General features: G+C 37.4%; 1 protein-coding gene across 3 annotated transcripts in view; it reads right to left on the bottom strand.

Annotated features, from left to right (window-relative positions):
* Positions 1–16265, bottom strand: part of POLR3B (RNA polymerase III subunit B) — an 80430-nt gene that overhangs the window by 44069 nt on the left and 20096 nt on the right. For all 3 annotated transcript variants that reach the window (XM_087766645.1, XM_009474166.2, XM_087766646.1), the window contains 7 exons: positions 14454–14576; positions 12812–12928; positions 12166–12300; positions 7925–8086; positions 4445–4645; positions 3227–3389; positions 1078–1231 (listed from right to left, as the gene is read on the bottom strand). In XM_087766645.1, coding sequence (XP_087622771.1) covers positions 1078–1231; positions 3227–3389; positions 4445–4645; positions 7925–8086; positions 12166–12300; positions 12812–12928; positions 14454–14576 — 1055 coding nt within the window. The remainder of the gene's footprint in view (positions 1–1077; positions 1232–3226; positions 3390–4444; positions 4646–7924; positions 8087–12165; positions 12301–12811; positions 12929–14453; positions 14577–16265) is intronic.

Here is a 16265-nt window from a genome sequence, read left to right on the forward strand (position 1 = left end):
ATTAACTGATGGTTTGTACATGTACTGTTTTGGAGCCTCTAGCATGCCTCAAACTACATTCAACATGCTCTGAGATTCAATTAATGAATAAGGTGGAATGCCAACTGTAATTGTGGCTGCTGCTTCTTTAAAGTACGTGCAAAACATGCACACAGTTAGTCAATGCTAAAATATGCATATATTTATTAACCCATTCTGCCTCGCCCAGTCTCTGCTTTGTTCATCTTTTATGCCTTGCTCTTTAGGCTAATTACTTGGGCCTGGAGGTGTTTTACTTGTAAATAACCTAGCACAGTGCTGCCATAATCTGACTGGAACCTCTAGCCTCTACTATAAATCAACCTGATTTTCTGTCTCAAAATATTGTTATGTTCCACTCTCTCATCTTAGCCACCCAATTCCTTTTTCTTTCCTCTGTGACGTGACTGTTATTCAGGCACTCTTTCTGTCTCATAAAGACCATAAGCATCCCAAGGCGGAGACCTTCCTTATAGGTTTATTGAACTCCTTACCTATTTAAGGGTAAGCAATGAAATAAACCAAAATTGTGAGACACACTTCTTGGTATTATAGCAAACAGGTATACATGCCTGAGGAAGTTTTACACCAGAAATAAAGGCCCTTGAAGACAAAGAGTAGCTTCTCATTCTAAAATGTGATATCATACTCATGGGATATCAGGAGACTGGCTGCTTGTTTCTCACTTCACAGGAGGTAAAAAAACCCCTTCAAGGACATTGGACATCACGAGAGTTGCCAACCAGTTGATTTTAATCCCCCCTTCCTTTTTTTTTTTTTTTGTAAAGAAGATAGAAGAAACATTTTGTTTGGCTTTTGTTTACAGATAAAACTGATTTATTTGGGCTTTTTTTTTTTTTTAAGTTGCTTGACTATATAGTATGTTTCTCAGATCTGTCTGTTTTGAATGAGGGCTATTTAAGGAGAAAACAGATGCTCAAGTCCTACTGAATTTGCTTAAATCTGTACTCGTGAAAGTCTTAGCCCACTGTATTTACAGTGCATAAAACAGTGTTTATAGTAAGTTCACTAGTGAGATAATTCTGATGAGATGTTTACCTGCACAATCTCCCTCCATCAGAGGAAATGTAGACACATCTGTCAGAAAGATTTGTAGAGATGGAAACGAATTCATTGATATAACCCGCTCGACGCATTATCCGAAATGTGTTGACTAATTTCTGATGATCACGTATGACACCGAGGATGTTACCTATTCAGAAAGAGAATAAATTCATGGTGCATTCTTTGCATATCTAGAACTCACTCACAAATTCTGAACACATCTAGCATGCATAGAAGTACTTCCTACTTCTTGCAAATAATAAGAGTTGTCATAAAATTTCCCTTTTCTGACATGCATAAGAATTGGCTCTTTTTTTTCTTTCAGTAAACATAAAAAAAAGCATCAGAATATCACAGGTCATCTATCTGTTTGCCTCCAAATAGCTTCAGAACTAACTGGTGTGCTTCATCCAGCTTTCTTCAAATATGTTCCTGCTTAGGTGCCCATTCACCAATTAGTATACAAGCAAACACCACTTCCAAAGCCTGCAATTTCACCTGTACTTAAATGGATTCAAGCTTTCCAATAACAGACTGAGGAACTGTCCTGCTGTCTTGTCAGAAATTTTAGAAAGACCTGATATTTTTGATATATGTGATCACTCAAAACAGCACCAGAATTCCTCCTTCAGGAACTTAGCTCAACAAGCTATTGCTATCTTAGCAGGGCACTTTAACACATATTTAAGTATTCTGATGCATGATGAACAAACAAGAGTAAAATTCATTTAAAGAGTCACCTGACCAAAGTCATCTTAATATATAAAACAAAAATAAGTATGTTGTCATTTTAAACAAAACTTTAAAGGAGGAGACAAATCATTATAGTTTAGAGAGTTTATAAGACAATACAAAGGTCTTTATAGCTTAAAGGATATGTACATAACAGATTTTCTGCCCTCTCAGGTCACAAGTTTAAATCAATCAAGTCAGCCATCCACAAGCCTGAAATTTTTTATGGATTAAACTCACAAACTAGTAGATTGAGCAGTAAATTGTTTTGCCTCACTTAGTACTAGATCATCTGCGTTTGGGACCACAACTCTCTTGTTCCATACCACAGATTGAGCTTGTGAAAGAAGAGTCCAATATTTCTGCTCTGCACTCCCCTTTGGACCATAAAACCAGACAGAAAAGAGTGCACGTGGTTTCACTGAACCTTATCTTTAACATACTGCTACAGAAAAGCAGAGCAAAGGAATGCAGATTGGTCAAGTGTTGCTTTTATGTTACTGGGAAAAGGCAGGATTCAAGAACAACTGCTGTTTAATTCAAAGGTAAATGGAGAACTTATTCATGGTGACAGACATTAAATACTAGTCCCTGGAAGTGGATGCTGTTGACAAAAGGTTATGTTTAAATCACAGTTGTAGTTTTTAAAATGTCAGTATTTTGCAATCTGATATCATAGTACCTGTTGATTTAGAAACGCTAAAAGATCAGTTGTAAACGGAATGTAAGCATGCGGATGCAAAGCACATATGCCAAATCATCCCTTTAACAAAGAAAAGAGGCCTGTTTTCCAAGGTCTAATGTTTTCTAATAATTCACAAAGAAAGCTGCCCTTTAAAAGGTAGTTTTAAAGAGAACGGCATTGCTAAACTTTGCAAACAACTGATGTTTCCTTTGTGTTTTTAAAGGCACTTGCAGGAATATATATAAAAATACATAAAGATTCCAGTAAAATTAAATACTTTCTGTGAATGAAGCGCTGAATTTGCAAATTTAAGTTATTCCAAATTTAGCAGTGTTATTCTCTTTTAAAAGTACTTTATGAATGGTACCTCATTTGGTGAATGCCTGAAAAAACAATCAAACAAACAAATCTGTAATAGAATGTACATATTTTTCTGCCTGTTTATGCAAGTGTGCTTAAAAACAGTACTGAAATTTGAAAAAGCTTCAATTTCCCAGCTACACACATCTGCAGTCAAAGTTCTGAGGATACAACTTCAGATAACTAAGTGCCATCATCTGGCCTGTCTACTCTGCCTAACCCTATCAAAATATTTATAGATGACATTATCTACACATGGAAAACAGCATCTGTGGTTGACTTTGCTCCAAAAACTGTTGGAGGTTTTCCGAAGCCTAACTTTCCATCAGCAACAAATCAGAGTCAGACTGCTGAAAATTTACATACCATTAAGGAAAACTAGGAACACATTTGGATATGAAAGTTCTTCACCACAAAGCAAGTTGACATCTTCAACTCCAAGATTACTGGCTAATTTAATAATCGGGCCATCCTCCATATCCGTAGTAATATGAGTCATGAGGGCAAGGTTTTTAACCAAACCACAAGCCTAAAATAAAAAAATACATCTTTTATCCATTTTATTCCAAAGTATTAATACTATACATATCTTTTTCTTCCAAAACTGTATTTAGGAACAACAACAACAAAGTATAAAGTGAAAGAAATGAAACAAATTAACTACACTGAAAATTAGAAGAGAAGAAAGGAAGAATTTTCTATACCACACTGAAATGTAATGTTTTAGCATTTATAAACTAACAAAAAATATAGGTGATGAAGCTGTAGTTCTTAAGTTATCCAACTATGTATAACCCTGTATTTCTCTCTTCAAAGCAACAGCTACTTAGAAGCATAATGGAAATACAAAATCAGTTTATTTATCAATTTGCCAGATATCCTGTGTGTTCTAACACAAACTTTAACATTTTAAAATGAAAAATATCCAGGTATTTTATACAGTGCAATTTTATTTCAGCTGCTTAATGAGACTAGCTCATATTGACTACATATTTATGCCAGAAGGTTCAGAGTTCCCCCAGTACTTTATGTTCAGGGGAAAAAAAAGAAAAAAAAAGAAAAACAAAAAAAAAGACTGTCAGCATCAATTGTTTGGTTGAAATAGCTGGATGATGTCTTTAAAGTAAAACATACAAAGGTGTTTTTCTTCCTCAAGCTATAGGCTAAAGCTGTTTCTGTAATAATATTATAAGTTTCTAGAAAAAAACAGGGTTGACGCTGCAACTTCAGAACAGAACATTTATTACAGAACAAAGGGATACGGATTTAGGACTTCTCTCTTTCTGCTCTGATCAAAAGAGAGCAAGTAGCTCTGCTGCAAAAGTGGGAGGCCTCATGTCATTCTCATACAGCCAAATGATTTCTGAACAGTTTCCAGCCAATCCACTCAGGCAGGAGAAAAAAGGCAACAGAGTGGGGAGGACCAGGATGTAAATGTTGTGTTATCAGGCTGAGGATAATTTATCTCTCCAGAAACCTCCTCATCAGAATTCTTCCTCTGATGGAGGATCACCTGCTTCAAAATAAACAGTGTCTCCATTCCTCAGGACAAGAAATACTGAAAGCAAAACAGACGTTCCTCACCTCTCCTTCAGGAGTGTCAGATGGGCAGAGCATCCCCCACTGAGATGGCTGTAGTGACCGAGGACCACTCACTTTCCTTGTCTTTTCAAACTGAGAAGAGATTCTAGTCATCATTCCCAGAGCAGATATATAAGACAAGCGGGACAATACTTGCGTCACACCTTGGCGGTCCATTTTGAATCTCTTCAGAGACCAGTTTCCCTGTAGAATAAAACGAACATTTCAAAGAAGTTATTGCAGTTCATCCCTGTCTTGACACTACGTGTCTTTTCTCAGTACCTAGACAGAATGATATCCGAGGAGCTTTGCACAGCAAATGTTGCCCATTTATAGAAAACAACTTTCTAATTACCTGTCTGCATATAAACTACTAGTTATAACATACTTGTACTAAGTATTAAAAAAAGTTGAAACAAAAGAACTGCTCTTTCAGATGAGAGGATACCTTTGCTATTATATATTCAATCACACAAAGATTCTTCATCATCTGTCCCTCACAGGTAAATCACTACTCAAATTTAGCTAAATTAAATTATTTTCTGTTCTCCCTTTATAGCTTTTTTCGAGTATTTAAAAAAAGGTATTTTGAGTGAAATACACTTTTACGATAGATCCCACAAACTTTCAGTTCTGCCTTTTTTGTGATTTGTTATTTTTGTAGGAAATTGGCATTTATGCTGGAGAAGTCTGACATCAAAGCCGTCTGTACTTTCTGGAAGCTTTTTGTTTTTAGAATCCAGAGGGAAAAGACTCACTGATGTGTCTTCTCACAGAAGAAGAGGGTGGGGGGGTTAGGTCTATCCAACTTCTCTGGTACTATTACACCAAATATGAAATGCAAGATCCATGCATATGTCAGAGGTTTCATGTTTCAGGACTGTCACAGGCAGTATCACTTGTGGTTTTAATTAGGAGGAGAACAGAGGAGTTCAGAGAATGTTCTAGGACACGATTATGTTTCCATGCCAAGCAGGTTCAATAATCTCTACTGTAGGATCTTGAAATTTGGCACTACAATATTTGACTTCATGACAGCTACTCCATATACAGTTCCCAGCACCTGAGTCAGTGGATACAGCAAGTTTCTCTCCCAGTTAGTACTATTTACTCCAGCCACCATGTTACCGGTCAGTCCAAAGGCAATGAAGATCTCAAAGGTAATGCTTTCCCAAGGACTGCCTTCTGCTAATTCCTGTTTTGATAAACTCAGTTCACCAATGCTAACAAATAATTTGAAGCTCACTTGCTGTACTACACTGAAATCCTTTTAGAGGGTGATTTGCTTGGCTTCTTTATTTATACATTAACAGCACAATCCCATTTTGTGATGAACAGCAAGAAACCACCACCCATCCGAATGATTTTGCTATTTGCTTCCACTGGAGAGACTATCAAATAGTCTGCAGAACTTCCCTTTTTTCCGTGTTACAGAAAGTGGGAAGACATAATGCCCAACAGTAAGTCAGTCAAAAGAAACCTGTTCAGTTGCTCAGCCTTCTTGGGAAGGGTTCACTCACTGACCATTTCATTCTTTAAGGACTGGGAGTTATCCGAATATAAGTGGAAAAATACAATAAAATGATTGCATCTGCAGTCTAAACCAGCATGTGGTTTCTTCTTCGCTGCCCAGAAGACTGTGAAATCTCAAAGACTGGAGGAAAGGGGAGGTAAAAACACTGCCTGGAGAAATAATATGAAAAATTCTTTGTGCTTTGGAAGTGACAGACTGGCTCCTTCAAAAGTTGTCCAAAAAACCCCAAATGGGGCCAGGGCTGTTGTGAGACCATCCCCCGTGGAGAACTTCCTACTGAAAACTCCTGTGAACTGAAAGTTGCTCCCTCAGCGGCATCTGATGATTCTGCAGATGCTGAAATGTCTATTAGGCCTCTGGCATTACTGCCTGACCTACCCTCTCTTCTGGTATTTTCCAGGGTAAAAAGAAGACCTATAGCAAATATCACTGAACACCACTGTACAGTTGATGCAGTAGTGCTATGAATTCTTCTGCATGCTACTGGTGTAATTATGAATCCGCTGAGTTATTTCATGCTTTTTGAGACTATCATTGAAGCATTCTGGTGAAATTGGAGATTGTCGTTTCCAAGAATGATTTTTATGGTATTTGCTTAATCTCTTGAATAGTATGCACTGGGCATTGTTCCTGAGAAATTATTTTCAATGCTTAAGAGCAGATGGTGTTTAACTGCTTATGTTACAGTAAAAAAACAGTCCAAAGATAGTGGAAGAAGGAAGACTTTACAATATGTACTGAATAGTTTACAGATTTATCTGTCAGTCCAAATGGAAAAACTGGCACCGGCTAGAAGAAAGCACTAGCATTTAGAGAAACAAATCTGTCAATTGTTTTGGTTACGTGCACTGTAGAGATTTAACTACATTTGGGGCACTCGTAAAATTAAATAGTGATAAGCTTTAACACTGGGATTTGTAAGTAACAGACTGTCGGTGGTTTTGGATGCAATTTGTGGAGTTAATTTTGTTTACAAGAACTGAAGAAAAACCTCAGTTTCATGCTAGGCAGAAAAGCCCTCTCAAGAGTTCCAAAGATTAAAAATTAAGTTGCACAATTTTTACCAGCTACTAAAATACTTAGACTAATCTAATTTCTTAAAAAAATCATGGATTTCAAAGCCATTTACAAGCTAGTAGCTAGATTTCAGGAACCATCTCATAAATTACTCTTGCAGATGTGTGAGGTAAGAGACAAAGTTAGTAATTGTATTTTGTTCTTGTCCACTGGCACAAATGAAAATACCCATTCTAGTAGAAGGCAGACACAGGCTAAAATCTAAGCAAGACAAATATTTAAAGACTTAATTATGGGAGTTTTTTGCAATAATACAGCACGTAGCAGTTTTCCCTGTTAAATAGTTCAGTATCATTAGCAGAGAAGTACTAATTTCTATGCTGCAAATCTGCTCATACTAGCAACTTCACATGAACAAAAAGGCACTGCCCTTAAAGAGCTCAAAATTCAGCTTTTTTTTTTTTTTTCCCTACCCATCCTCCCCCCCTCCAGTTGTTTTCTGTTCATGATGTTTTCCTGCTGTTTTTCAGCCACCTTTTGGACGTATGATGTAACCTGATCCTAGCTAAATCCATATAATAAAAAATACCATGAACCACATAGTCAAGTAGAACCTAGAAGACAGCAAGTTGGATAAATACAAACATGATCACTATTTTAAATTTGCTTGTTTCTACCATTCCTTCACAAACACTAAAACATCACTTTGAAATAAACGGTGAAATAAAAAGTGGTTTGATGATTAATGATTCCTCAGTGAATTCCAAAAGCCCTGCCCATGACAGTTTTGCAATTTTAATCTATAAAGAATGTTAAATAGATTTGCTTTTATGACCAAAGATAGCAGATTCATCAGAACAAAATTTACACATTTCCATCATTCACTATGGTAGAAAAACTTTACGTAGTAGAATGAAAACAAAAATACTTACTGTGGAGATGGCATTGACCATGCCATTGGTGATTTGGTCTTGACGCATATGCTTCACTACATCAAACTGAGCTGCACGTTGCTTGGGGATTACCTGGTCAGCAATCTTTTTCAGTTCAGAGTTAAATTTTTTGAACAAATCTTCAAATAGAAGAGAAAGAAGCTGGAAATACAAAACAATTGGATTAAGGGAAAAAATTATACTTCTCCAGGTCTGGGAAATGGGGAGGGACGAGACAAGACACATGTTTAATATTTCTACCTTTCTACTTCTTGTCAGTTAAAAAATATCCTTTCTGTTTCTCAAATGATATTTTTCTCAAAAGTTTTTGCCTTGTAAAGCAGCTAACTAAATTATAAGCTACCCTTTTCACTGGCATCACAAATGCATTTAAGAATAAAAAAAATAACAAATAACACCTGGAAACTCAAGATAGACATCTGATTTGCAATAAAATGCTCCCGCTCGCCTTCATGGAGAGCAAGATCTTTGACAGTCTACTCTACAAGACATAAGGAACACTTAGTGTTCAGTCACTAAACTGTAAAACCAGCAATAACACACACTGTATGCTAACCTTTGACAAAAATGGAATCCTATTTCCACTCTGGACAGAGAGTTTTTGCTGAAAACCAGTTAAGTGGGTTTTTTTTAAACCTGGCCTTGGCATGAGAGGAAGGTGTTGTAGACCCTCTTTCCCTTCCTGATGGTTGCAATACCATTAACATTCACAAGGCGATAACCTCTCACCACTATCAAAAGAAATCCAGTCACCTGCAACTCACCTGCGATGTCACAGCTCATTTATATCAGATTTCCATCAGAAATAAAAGCATCTTTTATGAAGCATCATATTAGGAAGGAGAACCCACTGGAGTCTCCCAACAACTAGATTATGAGGGAAGTACTTCAAAAGTAGGGAAAAAGTACAAGGAAGGAATGTGCACAGTTTTAAGATGTCTGATAGTCTTGTCAAATAAGAACTAGACTCTTTTGAGATCAATCATGGTATACATTTGAACTCAACAGGTCTGAGCAGGACTTAAACATTTAACAAAACATTTAATGGAACATTTAAAAGAATTCGCTCAGAAAACGTTTTCATATTTGATTTCTTGATCATAAAATTGCAAAATTCTCCTCATTCCACATGCCATAGGGATTATAAATATAAAGCCATGCCATTCTTCCTCTACTCTGAACTAATAAAGTAAATTACACCCCAAGTACACGAACTTGCTGCTATTTGCCAGTCTGAAAAGTGTCATAGTTTGCTCATTTCACTCACAGACTCTCAGTCTGTAAGAGCTCTGACTATCTGGCAAAGCAGAATCTCAAAATAACCACATTATTTAGGTCAAGAGCAAGAGATTAAAGAAAAAGGATGGAATGCCAGTGATAATATTCAATGGATTTCATAGTTAGTCCAGGGCCTTTCAGCCTGCTTCAGACAGGAGCACTAAAGAGCAAATTATATTTAAGAAAAAAAAAAATACTGACAGCTCATCAATTGATTTTCATTGAAAATCCTAAGAAAAATTAATAAAGAAGTTAAGCTGCTGAAATACAGTTTCACCAATTAGCTTAATGTCAGAGAATTCTAATTAGGCGCCTTGAGATTGCTATTTAGCGTTTAAGCCTTTAGAGTGCCAAATTCTCCCTTTCACACAAACTGGTTGCAAAATTAAAGACATTAGGCAGCCTTAATTATATTATCAGAACAGCTGGGATTAGGCAATCTCTGAAGTCAAGGCGGTATTCTTTTGTCACAGGGTAGAAATCCCTTGCTTTCCAGGGTGCCGGATTTTGGTGCTGTTCCATATCTCACCCATACAAAGCAAGCTGCATTAGAAACAAAAAAAAAATATGAGGACAAAGAACAGAGTAATGCTTAGCAAATAATGAACACATTAAGGAAAGAGAAAAGGTAGGTGAAAAGATTAAGCCTGAAATCTGTAGGTTTTGCTAACACCTCAGCTGGCACCTGGCCTACCGAGCCTCTAGTGGCAGAAAGACTAAGAGAAAGCTCTGTAAACCAGCTTGGCTAGTGGATACAACTCTGTTATCTAAAGCTAAAGCACATTTCGTACTCTCTTGTCCCATGGGGTGTGAAATTAGCAGCTATTGTTTTCACACATTTTTATAAACACAATGCCTTTTATGTCTTTACATTGTTTAGACCGCTATGTTTTTCTTCTCACATGGGAAGCTTTTCTTTTTTTTTCTTTATTCAAATTTTAAATCAACAGGATTTTTATTCCAGGAACATGCTGGTATTAAATAAAACACCAACCATTTTATCAACGCAAACTTTAGCTAAACACAAACATTTAGAAACTGGCAAAAAATCCCTACACTTTTCAGTCTGTAATCCAATCAAATTAATATTACACTGATAACATGGCAGAGAGGAATTCAAGTGTTCAGCTTGAAATGAGCTTTTAAAATATCACAAGGGAGCCAGAACTACTCTTAATCAAGCGTTACACCCCCCCACCCCACCCCCCCGCATAGTTCTCCTTGATGTAGAAAAAATACGCATTGGCTTTGTTATGATGATCCTCTACATTCGAAACCTCTTCCCAGCTAATTTAAAACGACTTTGGTTGTTAACATCTGTGTAAGCAGAGGCCTTTTTCTTACAGCTTGTAGAAAACTTTTTACCTGCTCTACTTTCTGCCTCTAAAAATACTAGGAAAAAACAAACTACTCCTTCAACCCAGTTAAACAAGAACAATACGATGACAAAGCAACAATTAATTTTAGATTACAGTCATACTGAACTACAGCAACAACATTACAGCAGAAACCAAATAAATCCATTACAGCTTAAAATATTTGCTCCATCAGAATATTGCATTAATGTCCTCTTACTACTCCTTACACTTTAGAAATACGTTCTGCTTCACCACAGGAGTAAAAGTCTGATGAACAGTCAACATATTAATTTAAAGAAAGGACTTTTTTTTTCCTAACAGATTAAGAGGGTTTTTTTTTTCCTTGTATCTGTGCTTAGAGTGTGTTCAAGAGTATCATCTCAGTTTCTTCAGAAAACTAGGAAGCAAAGCACGTTTTTACTCCGAAATGATTGCGCGCTCTGTGTGTGTGTTCACATGCCCGCATGGAGGACAGGGCAGGGTGGGAAGGAGAACAGGAGTACGAGACAATACGCAAGCGCACAACTTCAGAAGTACAGTAAGATGACAATTCCCACTGGATACAAACAAAAAGGAACGGATATTGTTACTTGCGCTGGAACAGAAATCCCAATACAAATTATGTGGGGAGCAGAGACGCATAGTTTCTCCAACCTGGTGCATTACGTTTACTTGTCTGAATTTCTGATGCTTGATCAATAACCAGAGATGATACTGACTGCCAAAACTCCAACTTCAGTTAATATAGAGCACAGAAGTGCAATCCTAATCTAAATTTGTTAATCAAATAACCACACATGGCAAGGAAAAATCCATGCCATGGTAACTAAGCAGTTCCTTCACCTGATAGGCAAATTCCCACTGCATTAGGAGAACGTAGTTTGGCCAAGAGCTGTGAACTGCCACCCTCTCTGCAAAAGAACGGTGCCAGTCAGACACCTCAAAGCACTCCCTCCTTCGCAGCCCTTTGTTATTGCTTCTACATCCAGTGCCAAAATTCTGCAAGCAGAGAAGTCCATGCAATCCACTTTCATTAGTTGCTCAAGTTAACTTTAAACCACTTACTTTGCTAACTCATGCTAATCTAGAGGCTAGAAAGGCAGTTGACAACAAATAAACAATCTTATGGGCTTCTCCAAATTATAGGAGGTCTGAGTGGCTGTTCTGTGAGCTGCTACACAAGCTGGGTTCTCTATAGTGAGACAGCCTGGACCTGATATGCAGGCACGTACTTGGTCTCAGTTTATTCCCTTACCCAGCTGCTTAGAGGGCGACACTGGAAGATGGATCTTACTGCTGCCTTCTTGGCACTATCAGTGTTACAATGGTACTAGAACGGATGCCGTATTTGCACTGCTCTGTCCTTCTATCTGGTATAAAGAGGCAATACAGAAGTGAGGATATAAGTTATTAGTCTCAATCAGGGAAGCGTATCTATAAGCCAACACAGAAAAGCCAACAAAAATAAAATGAGAGGAAAAACACTTCAATCGAGAAGACAGGGATGCTCCTTATTCTGCATCTTCTGAAAGCAGGTAGTAACAAAACCCCAAAAGAGCACTTTGCTCTGAAGTAAAAACTTACCTGCCCTGCCAACTCCAAACGTTTATTTCCATAGTAGTCTCTGTCATCTACTTTATTTTCTCCTTGAGCCAAAATTACTCTGCGCACCATCACTGCCGTGTATATGCACTTGGCACGAAAATTGAATTCCTTCACCTGTAAACAAAACAAACCAACCAACCAAAAAAAAAAAAACCAAAACGTAATGACGTTTCAGGATCAGTTCCTTAGTTCTTATTCAGACAAACGTATCCATTTGAATCAATGGGTGATCTGGGCTGACTGAGGAGTTACAAAAGGGATTTGTGCACTTTACTTTCTTAAAAAATGTTAAAAGTAATATACACTAGTGACACTGAAACAGATAGTAAACGAAAACAAATCAGAATAAAGGTATAGGCGATGAGAATAATGTCCTGAACTAACAGCTGATACTGCCTGGCTATGCAGAAAAAAAATGCATAGTATCACAAGTAGTTCAATGGTACAGCATTTCATAAATATAAAGATTACTTTTGACTCAATCCAAATCTTCCCGTTTATTTTGAGGACGATTTAGTTTATCTCAGCTCCAAAGCAATCAAAGACATTCTTCCCTGCCAACAAAGCTCACACCATAAATAACCACACAAATTTACTCTAGTTTAAAAAAAAAACCATTACATACAAGAACGTGGGTCAGAATAGTTGATGCTAGCAGCTCTCGTGCTTCTTCCATCTTTGTTTTCTTTGGGCCTCCCCACATCCTTTGCCTTCGTACTTTGTTTCCAATGTACTTCAATGCCTGTCAAGGGGGATAATTGACTTGGGTTAATACCAGAATTGTAACCTATACAAATACACACACACACAGATCTGTATGTATTCCTCAGTGTAATCCCACTAGCCACAGATGGTACAAACTCCAAGCAAACCACAAAATACCAAACATGTAAGTGATGCTAATAAAAATATATTCTTGAAAATTGACACAATTGATTATAATTAAATATACAACATGTTGTTTATCATATGTTGATAACATTTAGAATGGGAAGTGGTGAAAGAGCATGATTACTACAATATTAAAAGAAAGGGGATTGCGGAGATATAGGAAAAAGGATTACATAAATTCCAAAGATATCTGGTTTATTTAATTTGATTTTTCAACTCCAGTTCTTTTGTGTACTTGCTAAGTTTCATTCAGATATTAAACCGTGAGGTGGCACTCACTGTTTAAACACTACTGCGTGGCATCCGCATCTGTCTCCAAGAGTACACTGCAATGATTAATGGATTCTTACTCTCTTAGCAGTTGTCCAAGAAATGGAATCAATCTGCAGAATTCAGGGTCAGATGAGTCAGAGAAACTATCCAGGTCCACACAAGAAGTCCTGCGTGGAAATGAAGCCATGCCCCCATGCCAAAGAATTACCCTCTCCACTAAATGACAAACTATTCTTTCCCTCTGTTACCTTCTTTCCCAAATAGCTAACTTTCTTTTCATTTCATTTGTCATTTCTTGCACAGAGTAACTTCTGTATTTCTGTTTTGCTACTTTCCTGGCTGCTTCACATTTCTCTATGTTCCTCCAGCATCACCATTTTACTCTTCTGACTCTGAATAAGGAAGGCCTTCATGCTACCTCTAACCCTGAAAAGCCCCAAAAGATGCAAACTAGAAAGACGTTCACTTTACAACACTCAACATCACACATGGAAAGATTCAATGAAGTTTACAATGAAATAGCAGAAATAAGACTAATCTTCAAAAGCTTCTTGTAGCACATTAATATGTACATGGTGGAAATGCTGCCAGCAAAATGGACTGTGTTCTGGCTAATTAAAAAAGGACACATGAGCTGAAGAGAATTCTGGTGAGTCTTTTGCAGGATGGAGGGTGGCTATTATTCTGGACTTTATACAAGAGATTAGAATTGGAGGAGAACATCTACTCATGATGAAACGGTCACGTTTACATGAACGGGGCTTCTGCGAAATAGGGCATGCAATTCTTTTGTAAAAAATGGGAATCGTCCTCAACAAAAAACCCTAATCTTATGGGCTTCACTACTTGTCACATACATTAAAACATAACCCTGGGCTTCTGAAAACAAAGCGTTTCTTGACTTTGGTTTTTTTTTTCAGTTAGGCAATGAGAGCAAAGCCTCACTTTGGACAAGTCCTGCCCCCTTAAAAACCCTCAGCTTAAAATAACCCCCCAAAACAAACCTCTAAACACAAAGTGTATGTCGATTGCTGATGCAGCAAAGTGGTCAATACCCACCGTCTTTAGATTTTTATGGCCTCTGGCCATGTGAAAAGACACACCTGCATCTGTGTAAAAATCTGAGCTTTTTGGCATTCTTCCAGACTAGGAGCAAATGCGGCCATCACATGTTCCTCTGTGCCAATCATTTGTACAATCTCTTGGTCACTCTCAACACCCATGGCCTAGGAAAAGAAGAAAAGACAGACATAGCACAGGCTTTATGTTAACTCACTGACATTTGCTTATGCTAATTTGGTATTGTTTGTCTGCATTACTACTAAGCAAGAGCTAGTTCTTCTCTAAGAAACTGTGCCATCTGGCACTGGCAGCACATATTCTAGCTATGGAAGAATGTTAAATGGAAATCTTGATAAGCAGCAGGAACACACAAACACTTTTTGGAGAGCCTTTTTTTTCTTCACTGACAGGAGTTAAATTCTGTAGTTTTTTTCTTAAGAAAAAAATAAATACCAGGTAATAACAACTCTACGTGTGTAACAATGAAAACCAAGTCAGAATCTACAATAAATAAAGAAAGGTCAAATTTCTTAAAAGATTACACATGGTCTCTTACCACAAGCAATTTTGCAAACTCAGCTGACTGTGATGCAGCACGTCCTATTTGAGAAACATTTACAATTTACCTCCTTTGCAGCTCTCCGCATTTAGAAGATGACTTCACTACACAATTCCACTTGAAAGCCATTCTATTATTTCACTGATCCTTGGACACCTTGTTAAACTTTATACTGCAGAAAAAGCTTAATAAACTAAGAAAGCGCTTAACAGGTTTAGAAAAATCTCTCTATCAATAAGTGTTTCAAGGTGGCAGCCAGCAGTGAAGGCCTTTGTGGATTCCAGATGGTGCTAAAGCTCCCCCCTTCACACATTTGCCTGGAGCTCTGCCATACCAAGAAATGGAATAATCTCACTAAACCTCTTCTGGCTGAGTTATAATATGTTTCTCAGAACTTTGTGAGGAAGTTACGTTTTGCATTCATATTATTCTTCAAACTGTCTGCTACAAAGACCATTGTAAATAATGGCCTAGGTAGACCCTAGTATTCTGGTTCTCATTAAAAACTGGCAGTGTCCCAAAAAGTCACATTTTCCTCAAAAATGCACGAATACCTTTCCTTCTTATTGCCTTCATTGGGTGTCACTTTGCTTAACACCTAGCTAACACTATCCCCTTGCAAAACTGTTGCTCTAATTGTTAAGTATCTAGATTTTTTCTCTTTTATTTCTTCCTTCTTTTTCAACAAAGAAGTGGTTGGTTGAAGTTCCTTTAACTTAAAACTGTTTCTTCACCTCGTGGTTTATTAGAAATTAAAAGCAGTGCAAAAGTAGCACACACCCATAACAGTGCGAGAACATTCCTGTTTTAGCATAAAGCACAGATCACAATTCCACCATCTCAGACAGACTTGACTGCCAAATTAAGACACAGTTACTTCACCAGGTAAGAGTGTTTCATCATAATTTGCTCCCACTAAGTAGTCACCTCTCTGATCTCAGGGCTCTTTTCAGAACCAGAATTTGCCCATGTGATATTACTGTAGTTCAGATCTCTGTTTTTCAAATATTATTACGCTTCCTCACCCTTTTAAATAAGGTCACACAGTAGTTAAAAAACCTCAGCAGAGAAGTTAACAAAATCCCTCATGACCTGAGAGCCAGACTCCTAAGAAAGTCCACAAAAGCATGAAAGCTTCACAGTAGTAATTTTCCATGTGTCTAGGACTTAATAGTTGACCAGCAAACCAGTTTAGGAACCACAACTAGATTGATACAATTATTGCACTTAGCCTACAGAAGAACAAAATTTTATTAAGGGAATCTTTATACCATTCTAGGCATGTATACCAGGA

The sequence above is a fragment of the Nipponia nippon genome, unplaced genomic scaffold (genome assembly GCF_047370975.1).
Source record: "Nipponia nippon isolate SJK-2023a ecotype South Korea unplaced genomic scaffold, ASM4737097v1 scaffold_3, whole genome shotgun sequence".
NCBI classification, from domain to species: domain Eukaryota; kingdom Metazoa; phylum Chordata; class Aves; order Pelecaniformes; family Threskiornithidae; genus Nipponia; species Nipponia nippon.